The sequence below is a fragment of the Hyperoodon ampullatus genome, assembly GCF_949752795.1.
Source record: "Hyperoodon ampullatus genome assembly, chromosome: 2".
Lineage (NCBI taxonomy): Eukaryota > Metazoa > Chordata > Mammalia > Artiodactyla > Ziphiidae > Hyperoodon > Hyperoodon ampullatus.
In genome coordinates this window covers 108,314,006-108,337,174 of record NC_136915.1, presented here as the reverse complement: position 1 = coordinate 108,337,174, position 23,169 = coordinate 108,314,006, and the positions used below count along the sequence as shown (strand labels likewise).

Here is a 23,169-nt window from a genome sequence, read left to right as displayed (position 1 = left end):
TTTATGAGTTAATCTACCTTTTTGTTTTTTCCCCAGCATTCGTTCCACTAACATATATCGGAATCTGGAGTCTACCCGGTGTTTGTTGGCTGGCCTTTTCCAATGTCAGAAAGAAGGTTTGAGTTTGGGGTCTAATGAGTCAGCCCCTGTCCCTGAGGAGCCTTTTCTTCTCACTTCCAAAGCCCCGCTCTCTCTTTCTTGGTATCTGTCCCCTTGGTCTCTCTCCTCCTGCTCATGTAGCTTCCATGGTGTACCTACTCCTCTGGCAGGCCCCTCCCTGTCTGGCCTGCTGCTGCCCTTGCCAGCCTGACCTGCACACCTGCAGCAATGCGTCAGCTGCTCTGATGCGCCTTTGGCTCCTGACTTCTTCTCTCAAGCGTCTACACAAGCTGCGTGAGGCAGCCCCAGCCAGGTCTTGTGAACAGTACTGGGGCCTTTTTGTTCAGTAGAGATGCCGCTGAAAAGGAAGGAGGGCAGGAGGGACACTTTGCTGGGACCTGGGTCTGCTGCTACTGCCCTGGTCTTGGTGATAATCCACAGCATGACCCAGATGGTATTAACAGTATTCCGTACCGCCTTTCCTAGTTAAGAAAATCTGTCGAGTTTGGGTTTTGACCTATTCAGCCAGTGAATGAGCACAGCTAGTGATTCTCAACCTTTTCACCACCAAGAACTACATTTATTATTTTCCTTTATGTATCTCATGTGTTGAGGCCCTTTGACTATCAAATGAAGCCATATCTTGTCATTTGTAATTGATTGAAATTTATATTTAATTGCTGGTCTGAGTTTCAGATCATCATGACCTCACCAATATTAAAATACTAAAACGATGCCATAAGGCAGAGGTTCTTGTTATTTTCTTTAGCTTCTGTAGCAGTATCTCAAATAGAGATAAAACTTCCATCAGGCTTTAAAAAAATTTGTAAAATACAGAACCTCCAGGCCAAAGGAGGCTGGCCTTGCCCCCAGCTGGCTTGGGTACTGCTGCTAATTCTGGCTGAAGTTGGCTGAACACAAACAGTGAGCCTAAGTAACATAAAGCAAACAAGATGGGCTGCTCTGAACCTCTTGAGAGCCCCTGAGTTTAGGAATAATCCATAGTGCCTGGCCTTCTGAAAGCTGTTCACTTGCTCAGGTTCTAAAAGGCAAATGTCCTCTCCTCAGAACCACCTAAAGTGTAACTGAGGTAGGAAAGGTGTTTCTTGGTGCAAGGAAGGAAGTGGTATCATCGCCAGCCTCTGGTGTGGCTGCCTGGGTAGCTGCTCCCTGCACTGGACCCAGACATCCTCACAGTCCAGTTTGACTCCTGTCACAGCTACTTCTATGCCTTGGCCAGTATCAAGGGATTTGAATAGACCTAAGAACCCCACAAGGTGCTACCATTGGTGGAATTGGTGCAACTTTGGGATATTGTTTCAAGAGTAAAATCCTAGAGAAGGCCCAGAAGGTTTTGAGTAAACTACAGAGAATCAGGCTGGTGGGGGGAAGCTGGAAGGTGTTGGTCTGCACCGTTTGGTCTTCATTCATTCAATGCATATCTGAGTGCCAACTCAAATGTGCCTTATTTATCATAAACTGTAGGTCCATTATCCAGACACTAGTGTCAGGTACCAGGTAGGAATTATCACGTGTTAGTTAGAGGTTTAAATCGTAATTACTATTATTCTCACATTTAAAGGACTTACTATACATCAAATATTGTTCTAAGAGCTTTGCGGATATTAACTTCTTTAATTCTTGTGATAACCCTGTGAGGTAGGTAACATTATCCCCATTTTACAGATAAGAGAACTAAGGCACAGAGAGGCTAAATGACTATCTGAGGAACACAAAGCTGGTAAATGGAGGAGCTGGGGTTTAAACTCTGGCAGTCTGGTTTCACAATCCACACTCTTCACTCTTGTGCTCTCCTGCTTCTCAGAAAACATGTGTCTCTGGAGAGGGCCTCTGATCATTTGGTCTATTCTTTTTTACAATGTTTCCTGCGGAACCCCATGATTCTTCAGAGGGGTCAGAAACTACAGAAAAGGAGGGGGTTGGGGCATGCAGGTAGACTATACTTTGGACCCCTACCTTGAAGCCATCAGCACCTTCTCTTTTATTACCTTATCTAATAGTGGGAGAAGAAAGCTTCCACTGCTTTAGAAACAATTGAAAATTGCTGATACTAGTCTCATCCCTTCAATTTACACATGAGCCCCAGAGAAGGGAAGTGACTTCCCAGGGCCATCCTACGGGTTAGTTATAGATTCAGGCCTAAACTCATGACTTTCAGTCTGATTTCCTTTTTCTGTCCAGACCAACAAAGTGTGTCTGAATACTGGTATTCTACTCAAGTCACCATAGGCTACTTTTAAATACTGAGGTTTTGGCTATCAATAATTTGTTTGGAAATAATAGCTCTTTGGGGTTTAGATTCACCTAATCACTCCATGGATTGACCTCAGTGAATTCCAAAAAGCTTCTCTGCCATCAGAGAAGGTGAGGCTTGAGCTGTGTAGAACAGGGCGCTACCACAGGCCATTGCCATCTCTGGCACAGAGCAAAGGTTGGGAAGGTGTTAGAGCACTTTTCTTGGGCATTGTTGGATGGGACAAGGGTACTTGTGAGCTCTGAGCAGGAGCAAGCTGCTGCGAGGTCTGTAAGAAACACTGTTTGTAGTCTAATCTTTGGTTCCTGGTAGTTCATCTGGAAGCCTGGGTTTTCTTTTGGGCGAGGCCATGGGGTCTGAGAGAACTTGTGACCCTGTGGCCACCTTTCTCAGATTGTCATGTCAGTCACCATATTGGCCTATAGGATCGGACTTTGGGAAGCAAGAATGTCACCTAGTTCTGATAAAGTGAGGGAGGACGCGTTCTTTATTAGAATCCCCAGGTACTGGTGGTACCTTGAGGCGATGTTTTTTGAACTGGGTCATGGACGTGCCAGTCTGATCGGCACCTGTACCTGCTCTCGGCTATAGGTGGCCCAGCAGGAGAGGTTGTGCTGGACAAAACAAGGCTGCTACTGCTTTCTCCATTGCTCAGACCGCAGCAGGGCTCCTGTTGGCAAGGCCAGGGCATGTTGAAGGCATTCACTGTCCTTAAGGGGATGATCTGCTTCTGGGAGCAGCTCCGTCTGTATAGACAGAGAGAAGAAGAAGGGGGTGGAGCTGCTGGGAAGAACAAGCTGAAGCCTCTTCCCACCTGTGCTTCCCACATTCCTTCCAGGACCCATCATCATCCACACTGATGAAGCCAGCTCTGAAGTCTTGTACCCAAACTACCAAAACTGCCGGAGCCTCCGGGAAAGAACCAGGTAACTGCCCCTGATTCTTGCTCACCAGGGGTGAACAGGCAGCATTTTACCACCTTAGCTGGCAGGCGCTTCCTGAACTGAGGCCCTGCCCAGGCTGGCTGTGCTGGTGGATAAGGGATGAAAGAGATTGCATTAAGCTCAGGTCTGACATCAACTGTCCAGGAAGTGAGGCAGCTCTTACTCACAGTGACAGGCTAATAGTGAAGGTACAGGATGCCTGGGGAGAGCCACACGCTGGGCTGGAAAGATGGTGTATACAGCCATGAGTGGGGCTTTGCCATTTACCAAGCATTATCCTCTCTTCAATCCTTCAATGCTCTCAGATGGGGCAGATGAAGAACCTTACAGAAAAGATGATTAAATAAAGATGAGTAAGTCAGTCATCAAACTGCAAATCCAGGTGGACAAGCAGAAGAAGACACAGCTTCCCCTTTTCTTACCAACGTTCTGCCGTGTAGGACAGATTGGTTTGGGCTGATGGTACTTTTCAGTTTTCAGGTATTTCTGGTCTGCACTAAGACTATGTAGTATGTGTTCCCCCAGAAGAAGGAGAATGCTGTTTTCAAGCAGACCTGGCCATGCTTGCACTGTTTTTGATAATGCTAGAGTGGGATTTGGAAAATCCAGGTTATTATTTTAGTCCTGGTACATACTAACTTCCTTTTACAAGTCATTTGACCTCATAGAGTCCTAGTTTATTCATCTATGCGATGGCAATAATACTAGCTAACCCCAATGAGTCGTCGTTGAAGGTTAAATGAGATCCCAAATGAAGAATGAGATACACTTTGTCAACTGTTAATCACTATACAGTATGATGAAATATAAAGAATAACTTTTTATTTTTTGGCAGAGGCCGGAGGCAGGCTGCTTCTTTGCAGCCAGGGATCTCAGAGGATTTGAAGAAGGTGAAGGAAAGGATGGGCATTGCCAGTAGCGATGGAGTAGACTTCCTCACCCTCCTGGACAACATGGCTGCTGAGCAGGTGGGCTGGCTGTCCTCCTCGGGCCCTGGTGGTGGGGGACCCTGGGGGAGGCTTGATGGGCTGCCTCCTGAGTTAGAACTGGGTGGAGACCTCCTGGCTTGGAGGCAGCTGTGATAGGACTTGCAGACAGAATGGACGTGGGAACTGAGGGTTAGGGAACAATCAAGGAGGACCCCCTTACTGGGTTAGGATCCCAGAAATTTAACTCTCAACCAGAGTTTCTTAAAGCACATTCACCAGAATGCTCACAATGTGAGTGTGTATTACGTGGGCAGGCAGGGGTGGGGTGGATGATGGTAGGGAGAGATTATTGTCTAAAAATTTTGGAATCCCTCTTTATTGTATCACTTTTTGGAGTCTGTACACATGTCAGCATATTAAAGAATCTGAGAAGCCTGTAGTAAAGAAAGTTGGTTAATCCTTAAGTCTGTTTTTCTCAAACTTGTTTAGCCATAGAATCTTGTTTATCTAATAAATACTGAAGACCGCACAATAGGAAATGCTGTCCTAGATTCAAAAGTTGGACACCCAGGCTTCCCTGGTGGCGCAGTGGTTGAGAGTCCGCCTGCTGATGCAGGGGACACGGGTTCGTGCCCCGGTCTGGGAAGACCCCACATGCCGTGGAGCGGCTGGGCCCGTGAGCCATGGCCGCTGAGCCTGCGCGTCCGGAGCCTGTGCTCCGCAACGGGAGAGGCCGCAGCAGTGAGAGGCCCGCGTACCGCACAAAAAAAAAAAAAAAAAAAGTCGGACACCGAAAGGCAGTATAGCCTGGATCTTCCTTCCTTCTCTTGTGAAGTTGATGGTGTGCCCTGAAGGCAGAAATGCACCTTGTTCTTATGCGTAAAATAGGTTTAAGGTTACTAAACAAGAGTTTGAATATATAACATATTTATATGGCATACTTTTTAGAAATCATCTTGGGGAAAATGAAGGCCAAGTAGAAATTTATGAATTCCTCGCCTTGTATTCTATTCAATTTTTTTTTTTTTTTAGCGTAAGAAAATACAAATGTTTTTTTACTTTGGGGTAGATGAGGAGTATCAGAAAGAGGAAAAACAATCTTTTTTCCTGGGCCTTTAGATCTCGAGGAATAGCTTCCGACAGGCCTTGGGGACATAGATTTTTGAGCTGTTAAGGCTCTCCCCAGGAGAAGACAGGCCCCTAGGGCTCCATGGAAGCTGATTGGCTGCCAGTCTCAGTGGATGAGAAGCATTTCTTTCAAAACCTGTACCCTTGGACCTTTCAGGTGCACAGCCTCCTGAGCTGCCCCACGCTGAAGAGGTTCGCATGGATGATTGAGCGGAGAGCGGTGGACACAGCCTTGTACATCCTGCAAAGGGAAGACAGGTGAGGAGCCTCTTCAGCTGCTGGCATAAAGTCACGCTCGGTCAGGCCTCCCAGTGTGTGGGGAAGGGGGCTCATCAGGCCTGCTCACACTTGTTAGCTGGTGTCTGTGTGTGCAGAAGCCGAGATCACCCCATTCTGCTGGCCTTCTGAATGGACTCGGCCCTAGGTCCTTACATTTCCAGAGCTGGGACTAGTGACCTAGTGCTTCCATTCACTGTTAACACAGACCCGGGAGCCACCATTCGACTGGGTTTCTCTTAATCACTGACTTTTTCCTTTGCTTTAAGTTTCAAAAGATTTGGGTGGCGGGGGATGCTGAGGGAAGAATCATTATTGCTACTTTATTCATCACATTACAATTTACAAAGCACCTTCCTGTTCTCGCTGTGAGGTAGGTGTCATTATCCCTGACAAGTCCAAGTCCTCGCTTTAGAGATGGAGAAACTGGACCTGAGAGATGTGGGCTACCTTGCCCAGGCTCAGCTAGCAAGTGGCAGAGGCGGGACTTGAACCCAGATCTTCTGACCACCAGCCCTGTGTTTTCTCTATTTTACTGGTACTTAGGGCTCTGTTTTTAGAAGACCTGTTTCCTGACGACCAGAATGGAGAGTGCCTCTCTTACCAAATTTCAAAAAACACCTTTCCATGATTAGTTCAAAGCATTCAGCTTGTCCTCAGAATAGGTGACTTGGTAGAGAGGGGAGATGGGAAGTAGAGGAACAGTCCTGGGGAAGACGAGTGGGAGGAAAAAGCAGCTAACATTTCAAGAATTTGCTTGGTCTTGCATAAGCATAGGAGCCTCTGCCTGCTTTTCTCCCACGCAGAGTCAGTGTGTCCACTTTGCACTTGCCTCGGACATCTGGAAGGCTCCAGTCACGCCACTCAGCTTGCTGCCACTTCCTGTGACTTGTCTTCTTCCCTCATCTTTTCCTGAAGTGGCCCCACTGGACCTAAATTGTCACTCACTGCCTTCCCCTCCACCAACATATACACACATATTTAGTAAATATATTAGGCTTTGCGGCCCGTGTATTATCTGTTGCATCCGCTCAACTCAGCCCATGTAGCGTGAAAGCAGCCATAGATCATACGCAAACAAATGGGCACAACTGTGTTCCAGTAAAACTCTATTTACAAAAACAGGCAGGTGGGTTGGATTTGGCCCATGGCCATAGTTTGCTTTCTCCTGGTGTAAAGCGTTTCAAACAAGACCTGATCCATTCTCCTTTCCGTTAGCCCTGGTTTCATAAAACTGATGTTTCTTCAAGGACAAATGGTTACAACTTCACAGTGTCATCCAACTTGGCTTGGCCTGGACACATTCTTCTGGAAAGCGTATTTGCATACTCCTCAGCTATTGCTTCAACTTTCCTTGATTTATAAAGGTGGCCATTTACCCAGTCACCATGAATAAAGATTGATCTAAGCCAATCATGGCAACCCCGTTTCCTTTTGTCAGTGATTGGGTTCTGGGAATTCTGGGAGAGGTTTCTTTTTCCTCTTTGATAAAAAGTGCGAGGTACCCAAACCAAGCCTTTTTGCTACTTACTAGCCCCCATCTTTCAGCTTTGTTTGCTACTGTGAGAAGACATGCTTTGAGTAGAGGTACCACCTTGTGATCATGAGGTTGACAGTCCTGAGAATGAAAGTGGTGGAGCCACAGCTCCAAGCCTGGGAGCACTAGTGTTGAACTTCTTGTTAAATAAATAAGGAAAGTCCTTATGGTCTAAATTCCAAAGAAGTGTAGGAAGTGTAGTTTAGGCAGTTACTTTGGATGGCTTTTCTAAGGGCCTTCTGGAATTCCTGGAATTCATTACACCGTGTCCTTCCCAGTTTTGTTCTTTTAACCGTGAAGGCCTAGTTCTCCATGACTTATCCTGTCTCAGCTGTGTTCATATCAGGTCTATATCCTGCTGCTGTTATTGTTGGCAGTCTTTGCGCACAGAGAGCCCTCAGACTTGTGGCAGTGCTGTTTTTCTCCTTACTGCCTGTCACTGTCCCTCATCCATCCCTTGTCTTTTCTCAACTCTGTCTCATTGGGCTCATGAGGTTCAAGGGGGCAGAACTAGCCTGCATCCCTTGTGTGCCAAGTGCCCACTGTGTGCTTAAATATTGTTTACTTGCCACAGGGAAAGCCTTCAGATGGCAGTGGGCCAATTCCTCCACATTCTGGAGAGCAACCTGCTGAAAGTCGTGGACCCTGCCACTCCGCCCGGCAAGACCAGGTACCTGGCCCAGCAGCTCAGCTTGGTGTGGCTGAGGGCAGTGGGGGGGACGGGGTGGTGTCTGGCTGCAGGGAGAGAACCCAGGTTCTAGGAGGGCAAGAACGAGTCTGTCAGTGACCGAAAGTAGATGTTTAAGAGGCCACGTGTCCCAGAGACATTCACAACATTTCTACCTTTCTTCCTGCCACACCTGTCCTACCATGTTCGGAAATTTTATTTTAGTAAAAAAGAACCCTAAATTTATTTTTCCTTTTTTTTTTTTTTTTTTAAGCTAATTGAACATGTGTCCAATGGAGTAGCTAATTAGGACATCACACTGATTTGGTATTATAATAGCCCCAAACACTGATAATTGCTTAATAGATTGTTTAAACACCTTCACTGAGTATACAGGAAGGTAGGATTTCTATTGGGCATTTAAAAATGTTGGAAGTGGCTTGTGAACCTCCACTGCCACTTTTGGAGTGCCTGGAACCCCAGGTTAGGGACCACGGATTTGGAATGTTATGTGTCCTGGGCACTTGCTAAGCAAAGTGTGGTCTGCAGATAAACAGCTTCACTGTCACCTGGGGTTGTTAGATTTTCTGGCTCCAGCCTGACCCACTGAATCAGAATCTGCATTTTAACAAGACACCCAGGTGGTTTGTAAGCGCCCTAATATTGGAGAAGGACTGTTGTAGACTGACTTCTTGAGAGAAAGAATTGTACGTAGTTAGAAATACTCAATGAGTGTGGGAAAGGTAAGGGACAGTGAGTTGAAATAGGAACATTCAGGAACTTTGGGCCTAGATTTATAATAGCAAATCATGTGAATGCCCTTCCCTGTCCTTCACAGACCTGCAATGACAATATATTTCTTACTGGCCTTTGCCACCTTGCCCCGCCTCGGCCTTGTGTCTGTAGAGTACTGTAGGGTCCAATGCTAGCCTTCTAGGTTGGGGGTCAACAAATAAAATCCTCAGTGTTTCCCAAGAGACAGATACAGGGGTCAGGTAGATATAGATTAAAAGGCAACTTTATTACTGATTAAAGCCCATTTAGAGAATGTATTGAGGGCCAAACAGGCATATTAATGAAATGGACTTAATTCCCCCAAACTGCAAGCTTCCCCAACAAGGAGAGGTTGCTCTGCTAAACTCATCACACAGCTGAGAGTAGAAAGAACATTTGCTGTAGGCAGGCGGGTCCCAAAGAGAGGAGAAAGGTAGGGCTGTGCCACACATGCCCAGTTTCTTCTTCAAAACTCACCGGGGGAGGAGTAGGTGGTTGGTCAGGCAGGAGGAGGCCAGGAGAGCTACTCCAGTGGGGATCCCTCCTCATGAAAACAAGGGGCGTGTGAATGAGGGTTCTCCCCACGATCTACTTCAAAGGAGTTTTTTAGTAGGCTCAACTGATTTGTAGATGTCACCGGTTTCCTCACTTGCGAAGGCAGCAGTGTCCTGGCCTCCAGAGTCCTAAGGTAAAGAATTAATTGTGAAGAACTGTTTTCTTCTTGCAGAAAGCTATACCTCTATGCAGCTCATGATGTGACCCTCATGCCTCTCTTAATGGCCCTGGGGATTTTTGACCACAAATGGCCCCCGTTTGCTGTGGACCTGACCATGGAACTCTACCAGCACCGGGAGTCTAAGGAGTGGTTTGTGCAGCTCTATTACCGTGGGGAGGTAAGAGCTCTGGGGTGGGGTTGGGAGGTGGCTGGGCGACCCCACCCACCTGGTTTAGCAACAAGTCTCCCTCCTCGGGCCCAGGGAGTCTCCACTGGCACCTGAGCTCTCTGAATCCTCTCAAGGCTGTGGCCCAGGGTTAAGGCAGAACTGGGCATATAGTGGCAGGCTGGGACTTGGGCCTTATCCCTTATCTTCTAAGAACAGGACCGCCCTTCTCTTCTCCTGAGTGTCTCTGCCAGGATGTAACACCCTGACTGTGAGGCCTGTTTTGCAAATTAACGATGATGTCTTTGGGAGGTAATGTTTACTGTCAGTACTCTTGGTGCCTTGGCTGCTTCAGCAGGTTGCTGTCCAGGGCAGGGGCTAGAGCACTCCCCACGGCTTAGAGCTTTAGCCTTCCCAGCTCAGGAGTAAACATGAGTGTGTTTTCCCAGTCAATTCAACAACCAACAGTTCTTGAGGGACTTTCACAAGCAGGGCATAGTGCTTTTAATCTGGAAGTTGACCAGTTAATGGGGCCTTCCTGGCTGTTACATGAGTGTATACACACACCATTGGGTCAAAACCTTTCAGAACTCCGGACACAGCTGAAAACAGCCAGACAGGGTCCTCAGTGCCCCTGCTGAGTTCTGTCTCTTCCACAGGAGCAGGTGCCGAAGGGTTGCCCTGACCGGCTCTGTCCACTGGACAAGTTCTTGAACACCATGTCAATTTATACCTTGAGCCCAGAAAAATACCACACACTCTGCTCTGAAGCCCAAGTGATGGGACTTGGAAATGGAGAGTGAGTGATTTGTACAAGTAGGATGTGTTGATTTTTTAAATAAAATGCCTTTACACAATGCCTCCATCTGTTGTGTTTGGGAAAGGCAGGAACAAGGGTTAAGGTACTTTAACATAAGGGAAGGGTATTTCCCTCCTGTAGGTATATTAAGGTCTCTTCTTGAAAGGAAAAGGCGTGTAAGACCAGACCAGAATGATATATCCTATTTTGTGGCTTGATTTCCATGGCCAGAAGCAGCTGCCTGTGACATAGGCTGGGGACATCGTGACCCTGTAGAATGGAGTGTGGGTTTGGACTTCAGTTCTTTTTTCTTATCTTCATTTCACAAACATATATTGAGCACCTACTAAGTAGTGATCATTATAAAGGTGAAAGGTTACTGCCCTCAAGTTGTTTCAGTCCAGTAGGAGAGGCAGTGATGACAATACAGTATATTTCATTCTGTAATAAGGTACATCAGGGGCTACTTGGGTACAGAGAAGACATCCCCAGCCCCAGTTGGCAGGGGCTGGGGGGAGCAGTTAAACGCTTCTTGGGAAGTTCTGTCCTGATCTGAATAGAGAAAATGAGGGAGTAGGAGTTCACCAGGTAAGCAAGAAGGAAGTGGTGTTACGTAAAAGGCAGGCTTGAAGGTCAGGGCACGTTGCTGGGCAATGAGGTGGGGCCCTGCTGTGGAGACCTGGCAGGAAGGGCACCGGCTTCTGGTGGCTGGAGCTCCAGGAGCGTAGATGAGGGCTCGCTTGGCGGGTCAGGACCACTCTCAGCGTAAGTGCTCCACCTTGACCTGGGCCCCCAAGGCTACCTGGTGATCCCCCTCTTTCCTTATCAATTTTCTCATTCTTCTTCAGAATCTATTTCAAACTTTCTCCGGTCTCGAGCCACCAACCCCTTTACTTCTCAGAGAAAATAGCAAGCACAAAAACCTCTCTGCTTCCTATCTTTATGTTGATGACTCCCAGATCTGCTTCTCTAGTTCAAGTTTTTTCTCCCGAGCTTCAGACGCTTATGTCCACTTGGATGTCCCACAGACACAAAATTTTCCCTCTCTCCTCCTAGACCTGCTCTTCCTACAGCCTTCCCTATTTGAATGGAAGACGCCTCCACCATCCACTCAGTTACTAAACCAGAAATCTATCCTTGTCTCCTTCCTCTCACATTTTTCTACGTCTAATCAGTTAAGTTCTATCAGTCCTACCTGTTTATTTCTTGAATATACTCATATCTTTTTTCCTCGATCTTCAATATCCCCTCACCCTACTAATTGCTATATTTCTTATTTCACTAAGAAAGTAAAAGCAATCAGAAGAGAACTTCCATATCCATCACCCCACCCCCAACCTGCTAACCCAGCTGCATTGGTGCCTATAAGGCCCTCCTTCCTGCTACTAAGAATGAACCATCCCTACTCCTATCCAGGGCCAACCCTCCAGCTTTGCAGTAATTCCTACAATTATTTCTTTCCTCTATTGTTAATTTTCTCTTCCTACAAGTTATTCCCATTAGCTTACACATATGCTGTAAAATCTCCTGTCTTAAAAGGTTTTCCCACATCTTTGAACTACTATGCTATTTTCTTTTTCCCTTTGTAGCAAACTGCTCAAAAGAGTTGTTCATACTTGCCATCTCTGATTCTTCCCTTCCCCTTCTCTCTTGAACCAACTGTGATTTGGCATTCACCCCTCCCACTCCATGGAAACAGTTTTGTCAAGATCATCAGTGACCTCTGAGTGCTAAATCAGTAGCCAGTTTTCAGTCTTCTTACTCAGCTTCTCCTCAGCACTCTTGGAATATTTTCTTCATTTGGCTTCCTTGACAAATACTCTCTTGGTTTTCCTCATTTCTCAAATTCTCAGTTTTTGCTGAATCTACCTTTTAAAAATCTCTAAGTGTTGGAGTATCTCAAGGCTTAGTCCTTGGACCTTTTCTCCTACACTTACCCCCCTAGGTGATCTCAAGCAGTTCCATAATTTAAAATATTGTTTACATAATGTCTCCTAAATTCATACCTTCAATCTGGACCTTTCCCCTGAATTCTGGTTCCATTTCCAACTGTCTACTCAACATCTCTGCTTGGATATTTAAGCTATTTAATATGTATTGAACTTCCCATTGTCCACGCTAAACTCTCAATTCTCATGCCTCTTCGACTTCTCCCACACGCTTCCCCATTGAGGTAAATGGCACCACCATTAACCCAGTCGGTTGGGCCCAGAACTTTGGAGTTACCCTTAACTCCTCTCTTTTTCTCGTGTGTTACATCTAATCCATCAGTAAATTCTATTACACCTCTCTTCAAACTTTATCCAGAATTGACCACTTCTCAAGACTTCCATTGCTACTATTTTCATCCCAGCATCACCTCTCACCTGGATTATTGCAAAGTCTCCTGTTTCTGGCCTTTCCCCCTCTGCTAATTTATCCTCAACACAGGTGTTACTTTTAAAATACGAGTCAGATCATGTCACTCTTCTTCTCAAAATTCTCCCCGGGCTTCCCATCTCAAAGAGCGAGCCAGTCATAATGGTCGTCAAGGCCTTTATGTGACTTCCTCTCCTACCTGTCTCTTCTTACTTTACGCCGGCTGCACTAGCCGCCTTACTCTTCTCGTCTGCCAAGGAGCCCCAAGTCATGTCCTTACCTCAAGCTCTTTGCACAAGCTCTTCCCCTCTCTGCAATGCTCTCCTAGACATGGGCATGGCTAGCGCCCTTTCTTCATTCAGATCTCAGCTCACTGTCATCTCAGGGAGGACCTTCCCTGTTGTCCTACATAAGATATTTCAGATCCACCCCCTCACTCTACCTCCAGCCTAGTTACACTCTATCACCTTGTGTTATGGGTGGAATTACGTCCCTTCAAAATTCACATTTTGGAGTCCTAACCCCCAGTACGTCAAATGTGACTCTATGTGGAATAGAGCCTTTAAAGAGGTAGTTAAGGTAAAAAGAGGTCATATGGGCTTCCCTGGTGGCACAGTGGTTAAGAATCCACCTGCCAATGCAGGGGACACAGGTTCGAGCCCTGGTCCAGAAAGATCCCACATGCCGTGAAGCAGCTAAGCCCGTGCACCACAACTACTGAGCCCACGCATCACAACTACTGAAGCCTGCGCACCTAGAGCCCGTGCTCCACAACAAGAGAAGCCACTGCAGTGAGAAGTCCGCGCACGGCAACAAAGAGTAGTCCCTGCTCACTGCAACTAGAGAAAGCCCGCGCACAACAACAAAGACCCAATGCAGCCAAAAATAAATAAAGTAATTAATTAATTAATTTTAAAAAACCATATTTCTCAACTTAAAAAGAAAAAAAGAGGTCATATGGGTGGGCCCTAATCCAATATGACTGGGTAAAGAAGAGAACATTAGGACTCTGACACAGAAGGAAGACCATGTGAAGACACAGGGAGAAGATGGGCATCTGTAAGCCAAGGAGAGAGGCCTTAGCAGAAACCAACCCTGCTGACACCATGATCTTGGACTTCCAGCCTCCAGAAGTGTGACGAAATACATTTCTGTTGTTTAAGCTACCTGATCTGTAATATTCTGTTACAGTAGCCCAAGCAAATCCGGGATCCACTTTGTCCTGTCTCTTTTCCCCTGTGGTATTTCTCAGTGCTTGATATTACACATCTGTGTATTTATTTGTTTATCTCCCTGATGAGAATGTAAACTCCATGAAGGCAGACTTTAGCTTGTTCACCGATGTGTCCCCAGCACTGAGAATAGTGCCTGGCATGCGCTAGTGCTCACACATTTGTTGAGTGAGTGAGCACCTCTGACACTGCTCTCCTAGGCCCATAATCATCCTCCCAGGTTACTCAGTGCCTTCCTAACGGGTCACTCCCTTTCTTGTGCTCCGTTACCCTTTGAGACATGGCCCCTGCTTATATCTCAAGCCTCGTCCCTCATGCCCCCTCATGCATCACCCCCCCGGCCAGACTGAACTGTTTCAAGAAAAGTTAGTCCTGCTCCTCTGGCTCTTGTGACACACTGTTTCCTCCCCTGGCCCCCGACACACCCTCCCTTTGCCCATGTATCCCTCTCATCTTTTTTTTTTTTTAATTAAGCAATTTTTTTTTCAAGTAGAGAGAGAGACATTTATTTTAAGGAGTTGGCTCACACAATCCTGGGGACCAGCAAGTCTTTAGGAAGTAGGCTCAGGTAAGAGCTGGTGTTGCCATCTTGAGTCTGATGGTTGGAAACTCAGGCAGGGTTTCTATGTTGCTGTCTTGAGAATTCCTTCTTCTCTTTTTTTTGGCCGTGCCTTGCAGCATGTGGGATCTTAGTTCCCTGATCAGGGATCGAACCCGTACCCCCTGCATTGGAAGTGTGGAGTCTTAACCACAGGACCACCAGGGAAGTCCCTATCCCTCTCATCTTGATGCCTCCCGTGTTTCTGTTTGTCCCTCAGTAGGGGGCTGCCTGTCTTGTCCATTATTGTGTTTCTAGAGCCAAGTACAAGACGTGGCACAAAGTGGACTTCAGCCAAGATTTACTGAATGGATTCTGACCTCTCCCTCTCCTTGTTTTCCCTTTGCACAAAGGGGCTTCTATGTACTCTTCCCCACTCTCCACCAGGGGGAAACATGGAGTAAAGAAAACACGTGGCTTCTACTGGGTTCAAATTCTGAAGCTAGTATTTGTGACCCTTGGACAGGTAGGTGTCTCTGAGCCTGTTTTTCCTCTCATGTAAAACAGAGATAATTATATACCTACTAATTAGGGTTGTTGTGAGAATTGAGTAAATATAAGGGCCTTCAAACTTTCCTTTTTGCCCTTTGGCTATTTCTTCCCCACTAGATTCTTAGCTGTAACAGGTTTCCTCAACTAGTAGGAAACTGGAATAGTTCTTTCCAGCCACCCTCTCCGTAGGCAGTGCCTCCCCTCTGCCTGCCCTTACGGAGAAGAGTGAGCCTGTGTGTGCAGGAGAACTCTGGCCCCTAGCCCACCAGTTGTGCAACTGTGGGCAAGTCATTTAACATCTCTGAGCTTATGCTTTCCCAACTATAAAACAGTGATATTGCTATTTGCCTACCTGACGATTTGTTCTGAGGATGGATGTGAAAAGCACTTCATAAACTCCTAACCAGCCCTTGCCCTTGACTCCTTCCTCTTAATGCTTTTGAAAATGAGTGTTGTTAAGGTTAAAATAATTTCCAGAGGGGATCTCATCCTTGGATGGCAAAGTAAAGGGCCTCCCAGGATAGAGGAGAACGGTCACTCCTCTTCCCCCATATAACCGGGCTTGCTCGGGTAGGCTGATTTCATGGGGAACTCACCTGCCAAACCCTCCTGAGGGCCTCATGGCTTATCTTACTCAAGAGCTCTTGGTCTGGTATGCAGTGGGATGAAACAGCTGTTAGTAGACAAGGCCAGGCATTGCTATGTGCCGGCACCCCTTTAATAGTTGCATGTAGACAGTTTAAAAGAACAGCAAGGATATCAAAACTCTGAAAGTTCCACCTGGAGAGAGGGAGGAAGAAAGAGTTCCCATCCCACCCCACTCCCAGACCTCAGAGCAGTGGGTCTTAGCATGGTGACCTGTTTGTATTTATTATAAGAAACTTGGGTCTTTGTAAGTGATACCTGGCACCCCTTTTCCTTAGCTGGACTCCTCTAGGGCACTGCCCATGTATCTGCGAAGGAGGCTGGGAGGGGCTAAGAGCAACTACTTTGTTTACTATATGCCAGGGACGTATCATTTTTCAGCTTTGGGGCCAAGAGCTGTGGTTCGCTGTGTACCCTGAGTCTGCTAGGGCAAGTGTGAGCCCCTTTGGCTGGCTGGATAATTCTCTGGGGAGAGGCTGTGTGCTCTGTTCAGACCCTGCCTTCTAGCGGCCAAGGGGACCAGCCATGCAGTCCTGACCCTCTCAGTCCACCCTGCCAACCTCTAAGAACCTGGTCCCTGTCCAAGGGTGAGTGGAGAGAGGGGAGAAACACTTTCCCTAATAAAAAGCTGGTCTCCCCTGAGCTTCTTTCTCTCCACCTGGCTTTTGAAATGTACACTTCCCTGAAGGTGGGAGGTGGTGGAAGAGGGCTGGTGGCATGGAATCTCCATTTCTGAAGCAAAAATCCAAACTAATGTGTAAGAACTTGAGAGAGAACTGGTCTTGGAGTCACGAGCTGTGAGTTCAAGTCCTACCTCTGTATGTACTTTCTGCGTGACTTTGGATATTCTGTTAACTTTCCATTAACAAGCCTGCGTATCCTCATTTGTACGGTGGGACTCAAATATAGTGCCTCCCTCACAGAACTATCCCAGGGGTCATATATGTAAAGCACTTCATAATGTAAAAAGTGTTATAAAAACATGAGGCATTGCTCAAATTATTGCCAGAAAAGCCTCTTTGTGGCTCCTTCTGAGTGTTCCTCAGGCAGTGGCAGTGGGTGCCCCATCCTAGATGGCCTACCATTGGTGGTTAAGATCCTGGTGACTGTTTTAGAGGCACTTAAGCCACTTGTGGGATGGTAAGAGAGCACCCACCTTGGAGTAAAGAACCAGGGACTTGAATTCCAGCTTTACCACTTTCCTGGGCTCTGTGACTGTGGGCCACTCACTTAACATGGCCAAGTCTCTCTTTGTCTGTATACTGAGGATGATGATACTCTCTGCACATTGGAGGGGGAAAGTGATGGAGAGTGTAAAGCAAAATCACTATATAAAAGGGTCTGGAACATAGTAGCTTCTTAAGTACAAACTTTGAATCTGCATCTTCATGTATTTGGGGCTTAAAGAAACTACAATTCAGCAGCTTGTTACATGCCCTGAAGTTTGAGTTGCTCCTTGTGGTGTAGGGATGTTTAGAGAGTGCAGGCATGTGCTTTGAAATCAAAAGTAAGGCCTAGGTAAACCAATAAAGGAAGTGTGCTGTGGGGTAGGTCTGTTTATATTGGTTGGAAAGCAGGGCATTTTTCCCTGAGGCAGGTTTTCCACGGAGGAAAATCTGGATTCAAGAGAGATTAAAAGTCTCAAAGGTAAAGGAAAGATGTAAGAAAATGGCCTGTACTGAATCACTGCAAAGGACAGTATTCATCAGAGAATTAATTTGGAAGGAAATAGAGTGTGAAATAGCAGCAAGCCTTTCAACTCTGGTCTTAGAAACCCAGTCAGTGCTTCAGAGGCTTGCCAAGGCCCAGCCTGGGAGCTACCTCCAGAAAAGCAGCCGGGGGATGCCCAGAGACCACAAATTGCTGAGCTCGGGAGGAACTGATTGAGTGTGTAATTAAGGGGAGGGTTGTATAACACTTGGGTAAGTAGAACTTGATGGGGTCAAACCAGCAGGGCTTCTGGGAGATGAGAGAGCAGTCCCTGGAGCTGCTGGTAATGGAAGCCAGATGCATAATGTTAGACACAGCTTACCTGGGCCTGTGGGGAGAAGGATGGAAGAGATCAGGAAGGAGAAAGGTTGAAAGAGTGATTGCTCCCTAGATCAAAGTGTCCCCAGATGCTTAACACCCTAGTGGTTCAGTTCTAGGTGTAAGGTAGCATTCTGGAGCAATGGGCAAAATCCCCAGAAACTGAAGATCAGAGAGGCTGTGACTTGGCCAAGATCACATAGCACGATGCAGATGTAATGGATGCTGAATCTCGACTGTGGGTCCAGAGTGTGTCTTGGTATACACCAGTGATGGTGACAGCTAGAAGGGAACTGTCAGAATGTAAAGGGAGCATCTTTGATCATGTGTAGGGATTAGGAATGGAAATCATTCACGTTATATTTGTGGAAAAAATGATCATGTGTAGGCTGGTTACTGAAGCAATTAGGCATATTTATAAACGCTTGAATTCCTATAGCTATATCCCTAGCATTCCCCTAGTACAAGAGGCCCCTCATGACAGGCCCTCTGCCCACCTCTCCTACCTCTTGCTCTTCCCTCAGTTCTTGAGATGTTGATTCCCTCTTGTCATTCAGACCTCAGCTTAAATGTGACATTTTCATATGAGAATATTTCCTTATGTGTTTATGTGTATGTTTAATTTAGTGTTTATTTTTGAAGAGACACCATAGAAACTCAGTGGTTAAACAGACAGGCTCTGGAGCCAGACAGCCTAGGCTGATGCTCCATCCGTTAGGATCTGTGTGATCTTGAGCACGTGTCTTAACTCCTCTGTGCCTCAGAACACTTAACCTATAAAATGGGAATAATGATAGTACTGTATTTACTCTGTAAGATTTTGTGAAGAATAAACATGTAAAGTGTTTAGAAAAATACCTGGTACATAGGAAATGCTCGATAAATGTTAACTATTAGTAGTAGTAGTATTAGCATTATCCTGTCTGTCCCTCTATAATCAGCAGGAACCTTGTCTGGTGTGTTCACTGCTGTGTGTTTCTCCAGCACATAGATCATGACCTGGCACATGCAGCCTCAACACATATTGATTGAGTGAATTTGCTGAATTAATAAAGTAACTAAATCAGTGGTCAGTCATTCTTCAGGGAGATGTTTCATGTTGTACGGTAGGCCTCTGCCCTTTTGGACATGTTTTTCAATGGTTTGCATAAAAATACAACCGAATAAACATAGAGTGCAGGCTAGTCACATTTACTAAGGGCATAAAACTGGGAGGAAGAGCTTATTGAATGAATGAATGAATGAGAGTGAATAAATGATAAGTATGTTAGATAAGTCCAGATATGTCCATGTTGATATCTTTCTTTTGTTCCTGGGCCAAATATTACAAGATGTAACTTACTGGGGATAAATACAGAGTTCTTGATCTCACAATCAGTTGCCCACAACAGTATAGGGGTTGTAGTGAGCAATTTGTTCAGTGTGAATCAATAATATGATGTGTTCCCAAAATTCTAAATGTGCTGTGTCTGCACTGGTCCCTGAAATGAAGGAGGTGATGGCCCTGTTTTGTCCTGCACAGCCCGGAGCACACCCAGAGAGCTGTGCTCAGATCTGAGAGCCAGACTTGGTAACAGAGACAGACAAACATGTCAACTGGAAAAGGACCATCAAGGGGGAGGAATGGAGGTGCTGAGGGAACATCAAAGATTTTTTTATGTGGATCCCAAGGACCACACTCAGACCAGTATGTAAGCTATAGAGACATATAGACTTTAGATCAATATAAGGATAATATAGGGACATAGAGACTTTAGATCAATATAAGGATAGTCGATGAAATAATCAGAGCTGCCATGCATGAACTGGGCTGTCACTGGAGGATTTTGAGTTTACACTGGCATTTTGCCAGACTATGGAAAAGGGTCGCACACCAGCCAGGTGGTGGAATAAATGGCCTTTAAAGTCTCTACCCACCCTGAGAATCTGTACTCCTATGATTCCACAGCATCCTTCATTCCCTGTGAACAGTCTGAGTCAGAGGCAGGCCTCATTTTGTTTTTCGTGTGGTCAAGGATGGGGTTTGGTCCTCTAATTTGATGATTCTAAACTTTAAAGAAGAGGGGAGTGCTTGAGAATCTGGTGACCTCAGTATAACCCTGTTAAAAGTGTTGCTACCATCACCTTGGGCCGGTTGGGCTTTGAGACTCCAGGGAATAGTGGCTCTTGAAATAGTACCTTCTTGCTGCTGCTCCCACCATCCCATCTCAGAATTTACACTCTGGTGCTTCTTTCTCTAAGGCTTTTCTGTGCTGCCTTTCAGTGCCCAGGAGAGCAGCAAGAGGGCTCCCTGGGTCTCTCTTCTGAAAGGAGAAACACAATTTTCAGCTCCAGCTAGAACCTTCCTACTGCCCAGCCAGCACACATCTTGTGAACTTTTGAATTTACTCACTAGAGCAGCCATTTCAGATCTTCTCTTTTTGCATTGTGAGCCCCGGGATGAATCTCAAAAATGCTCTGATAACTCAGCTTATACAAGACATATGCATGTATGTTACCTAATATCAGTCTCATAAAAACTCTGTGGCATCCAAATGTAAAGCTGCTGGCTCCGAGGGATCAAAGTCAGTGTTCCAGGGAGGGGCAGAGGCAGGACTCAGAGTCCCACCTTGGACATTGAGGTCAGCTTGGTTTTCTCCCCATATCCCCGTACCTGTCCTCTGGGATGTGGCTTTCCTTTTGCTTTGCCTCCTTCACCACATGTGGTACCTTCTTTTCACTTTCCAGTATCTTCCTTTCTCCAAAGCCTACATCCACCTGTGCTCTGGTTCCTTTTCTGCTTCTTGTGATCTTCCTGCCAAGGATGGCAGGAGTGCTCTTTCATCCTCTATCCCTCCCACTCAATTGGTTCTTTCCTTTCTGTCTTAAAATAGTAATATTTCCATTATCTTAAACTTTATTTCTCCTTTCCTTCTAGCTATCATCTTATTTCTCTTGCCTAGTACTGCCAAACCTACTGAGTGTATTATAACTCCCTATTTATCTCCTTGTCTCTTTCACACTCAAACCCTTTTCCCTGATACTTACCCTTGCAATCTGACTTCCTTTTTTTTTTTTTTTCTTTATCAAAACTGTACTCTGGAAGACCAAAGCATCATTTAATCAATTTTGAGACCCATCCTTAGTGCCCTCACATTCTTCAATTCCTCAGTACCATTTGGCCCTGTGGACCATCTCCTATTTCTTGAAAACCACTTTCCCACCCTCTCAGGATTTATACAACTCTATACATTTGTAGCTAGTCCACTGACTGATTCTTTTTTATCTGGACAACCATTTCCTCATCAGTTACATGAGAGAGGTGGGCTAGATCATTTCTAAGCTTTCTTCTTATTCTATGAATTTCAGTTTCTTTGGTTGAAACTTCTCCCCGCTTCTGACTGTGCCAATCCTTCATGACTTAGTTCTTGGCCTTCCATGTGACTCTCTTTTCTCCCACTTCCATGGACAGATAATCTATACTCATCTCCATGTGGAAAAATTCACATCTCCATAACCAATCCAAACCTCTCATGCCCCTGCCTTTACTTCCAGCTGTGTGCACATAGACGCCACATCATCACTCACTTCATACTCAGCACTTCCTCAACCCCCAACAAGCACTTCTCCCCAACTCCCCCAATTTTTATCCATGATACCCAAGGCTTGGGTAAGGTGGAGTAAGGAGGGGAAGCTAACTGCTTTTAAACTATATTCTGAGAATATAATGCAAAAGTAAAATATAGGCCCAAGTATCTGGGGGAAAAGATTTAATAAAGGAGAGAGACAAAATGAAATCATTTAACTCCAAATTCTCCTCTCTTTGCTATAAAGGGAACCAATCTTCAAGCCAAAAATGGCCAAACAAACATTGTTAGGAGGGATCAAAACCTTAAAGAGGTGAACACATAACACCGGGTTGCTTTTAATGACTTCAGATCTTCATATCCAGTGAATAATACCCCGAGGTAGATAAAGAAGTTATAATGTTACTTCAGAGAATTATCTATGAGAAATTAAGACATTTTAAGATTTTGAGTCTCAGAGAGCCAAAAATACAAAGGCAAATGTGGTCCTATTTTTTTTTTGTTTGTTTGTTGTTTTTGTTTGTTTGTTTTGTGGTACACGGACCTCTCACTGTTGTGGCCTCTCCCGTTGCGGAGCACAGGCTCCGGACGCGCAGGCTCAGCGGCCATGGCTCACGGGCCCAGCCGCTCCGTGGCATGTGGGATCTTCCCGGACCCGGGCACGAACCCGTGTCCCCTGCATTGGCAGGCGGACTCTCAACCACTGCGCCACCAGGGAAGCCCGGTCCTAGTTTTTTAAAACCCGTGAAATGTTAGACTCCAGAATCTGAAGACCAAGAGCTCCTTGGCCCCCGGTAGAGCCTAGAGTGGACTCTGAAACTAATAAAAGTCTGTGAGCACTTAGAGAAGAAAGCAATAATTACCATTCAGAGTCAGTAGTTAGCTAAAGTATTTCTTTTGTTTGGGTTAATAGACCAATAAGTCAAAGATTCCCAAGCAATTGATAAAATCTTTTTGATTAGTTTATGTTCCTCAGTCTTACATGTTGGCAGTTTCCTTTTCTTTCATGTCATACCTGTGCTTGTAATCACCTATTCAGTGTCTGGCTTCTTCAATCAATAGGCTATGAGCTCAGTGAGGGCAGGGTGGGACCATTCCTGACCACTTCACTGCTGTATCCATAATTCTTAGCTTTGTAGGTACTGATTAAAAGAATAGATAAAGGGATTAATTGCTTAATGGGTAGGTGGAAAATGTGAACTGGATGATAATAGATTTATAAGTGATTGCAAAACTATACTTAAAATATTAATGAATTACTGAATTGATGCCAATCTAAAGATTAGCTCTAACTATAAAACTCTTGGAAGAAAACAGGGGGAAAGCTTCATGACATTGGATATGGCAATGATTTCTTGGATATGACACCAAAAGCACAGGAAAGAAAAAAAAAATGGATAAGTTGGACATCATCAAAATTTTAAAAGTTTGTCCTTCAAAGGACACTATCAACAGTGAAAAGGTAGCCCATGGAATGGGAGATACAAATCATGTATCTGATAAGGAATTGATACCCAGAATATATAAAGAACTCCTACAACTCAACAGACACAAACAGCCTAATTCAAAAAAGGGCAAAGGTGACCATATGTGCGTGAGTTTATCTCAGAGCTTTCTATCCTGTTCCATTGATCTATATTTATGTTTTTGTGTCAGTACCATACTGTCTTGATTACTGTAGCTTTGTAGTATAGTCTGAAATCAGGGAGCCTGATTCCTCCAGCTCCATTTTTCTTTCTCAGGATTGCTTTGGCGGGCTTCCCTTGTGGCACAGTGGTTGGGGGTCTGCCTGCAGATGCAGGGGATGTGGGTTTGTGCCCTGGTCTGGGAGGATCCTGCATGCCACAGAGCAGCTGGGCCCTTGGGCTGTGGCTGCTGGGCCTGCACATCCAGAGCCTGTGCTCTGTGGTGGGGGAGGCCACAACAGTGAGAGGCCCGTGT

General features: G+C 45.6%; 1 protein-coding gene across 2 annotated transcripts in view; it reads left to right on the top strand.

Moving 5' to 3' along the window:
• Positions 1 to 23,169, top strand: part of ACP6 (acid phosphatase 6, lysophosphatidic) — a gene marked incomplete at its 5' end in the record, with an annotated part of 37,754 nt that overhangs the window by 8,234 nt on the left and 6,351 nt on the right. Inside the window, 7 exons of one of the 2 annotated variants that reach the window (XM_079697603.1) lie at positions 37 to 116; positions 3,213 to 3,300; positions 4,154 to 4,286; positions 5,533 to 5,633; positions 7,763 to 7,858; positions 9,357 to 9,522; positions 10,170 to 10,369. In XM_079697603.1, coding sequence (XP_079553729.1) covers positions 37 to 116; positions 3,213 to 3,300; positions 4,154 to 4,286; positions 5,533 to 5,633; positions 7,763 to 7,858; positions 9,357 to 9,522; positions 10,170 to 10,313 — 808 coding nt within the window. In that variant the 3' untranslated portion in view covers positions 10,314 to 10,369. Of the gene's footprint in view, positions 1 to 36; positions 117 to 3,212; positions 3,301 to 4,153; positions 4,287 to 5,532; positions 5,634 to 7,762; positions 7,859 to 9,356; positions 9,523 to 10,169; positions 10,370 to 23,169 lie in introns of those variants that run through there. The other variant, XM_079697604.1, reaches the window with a different exon arrangement.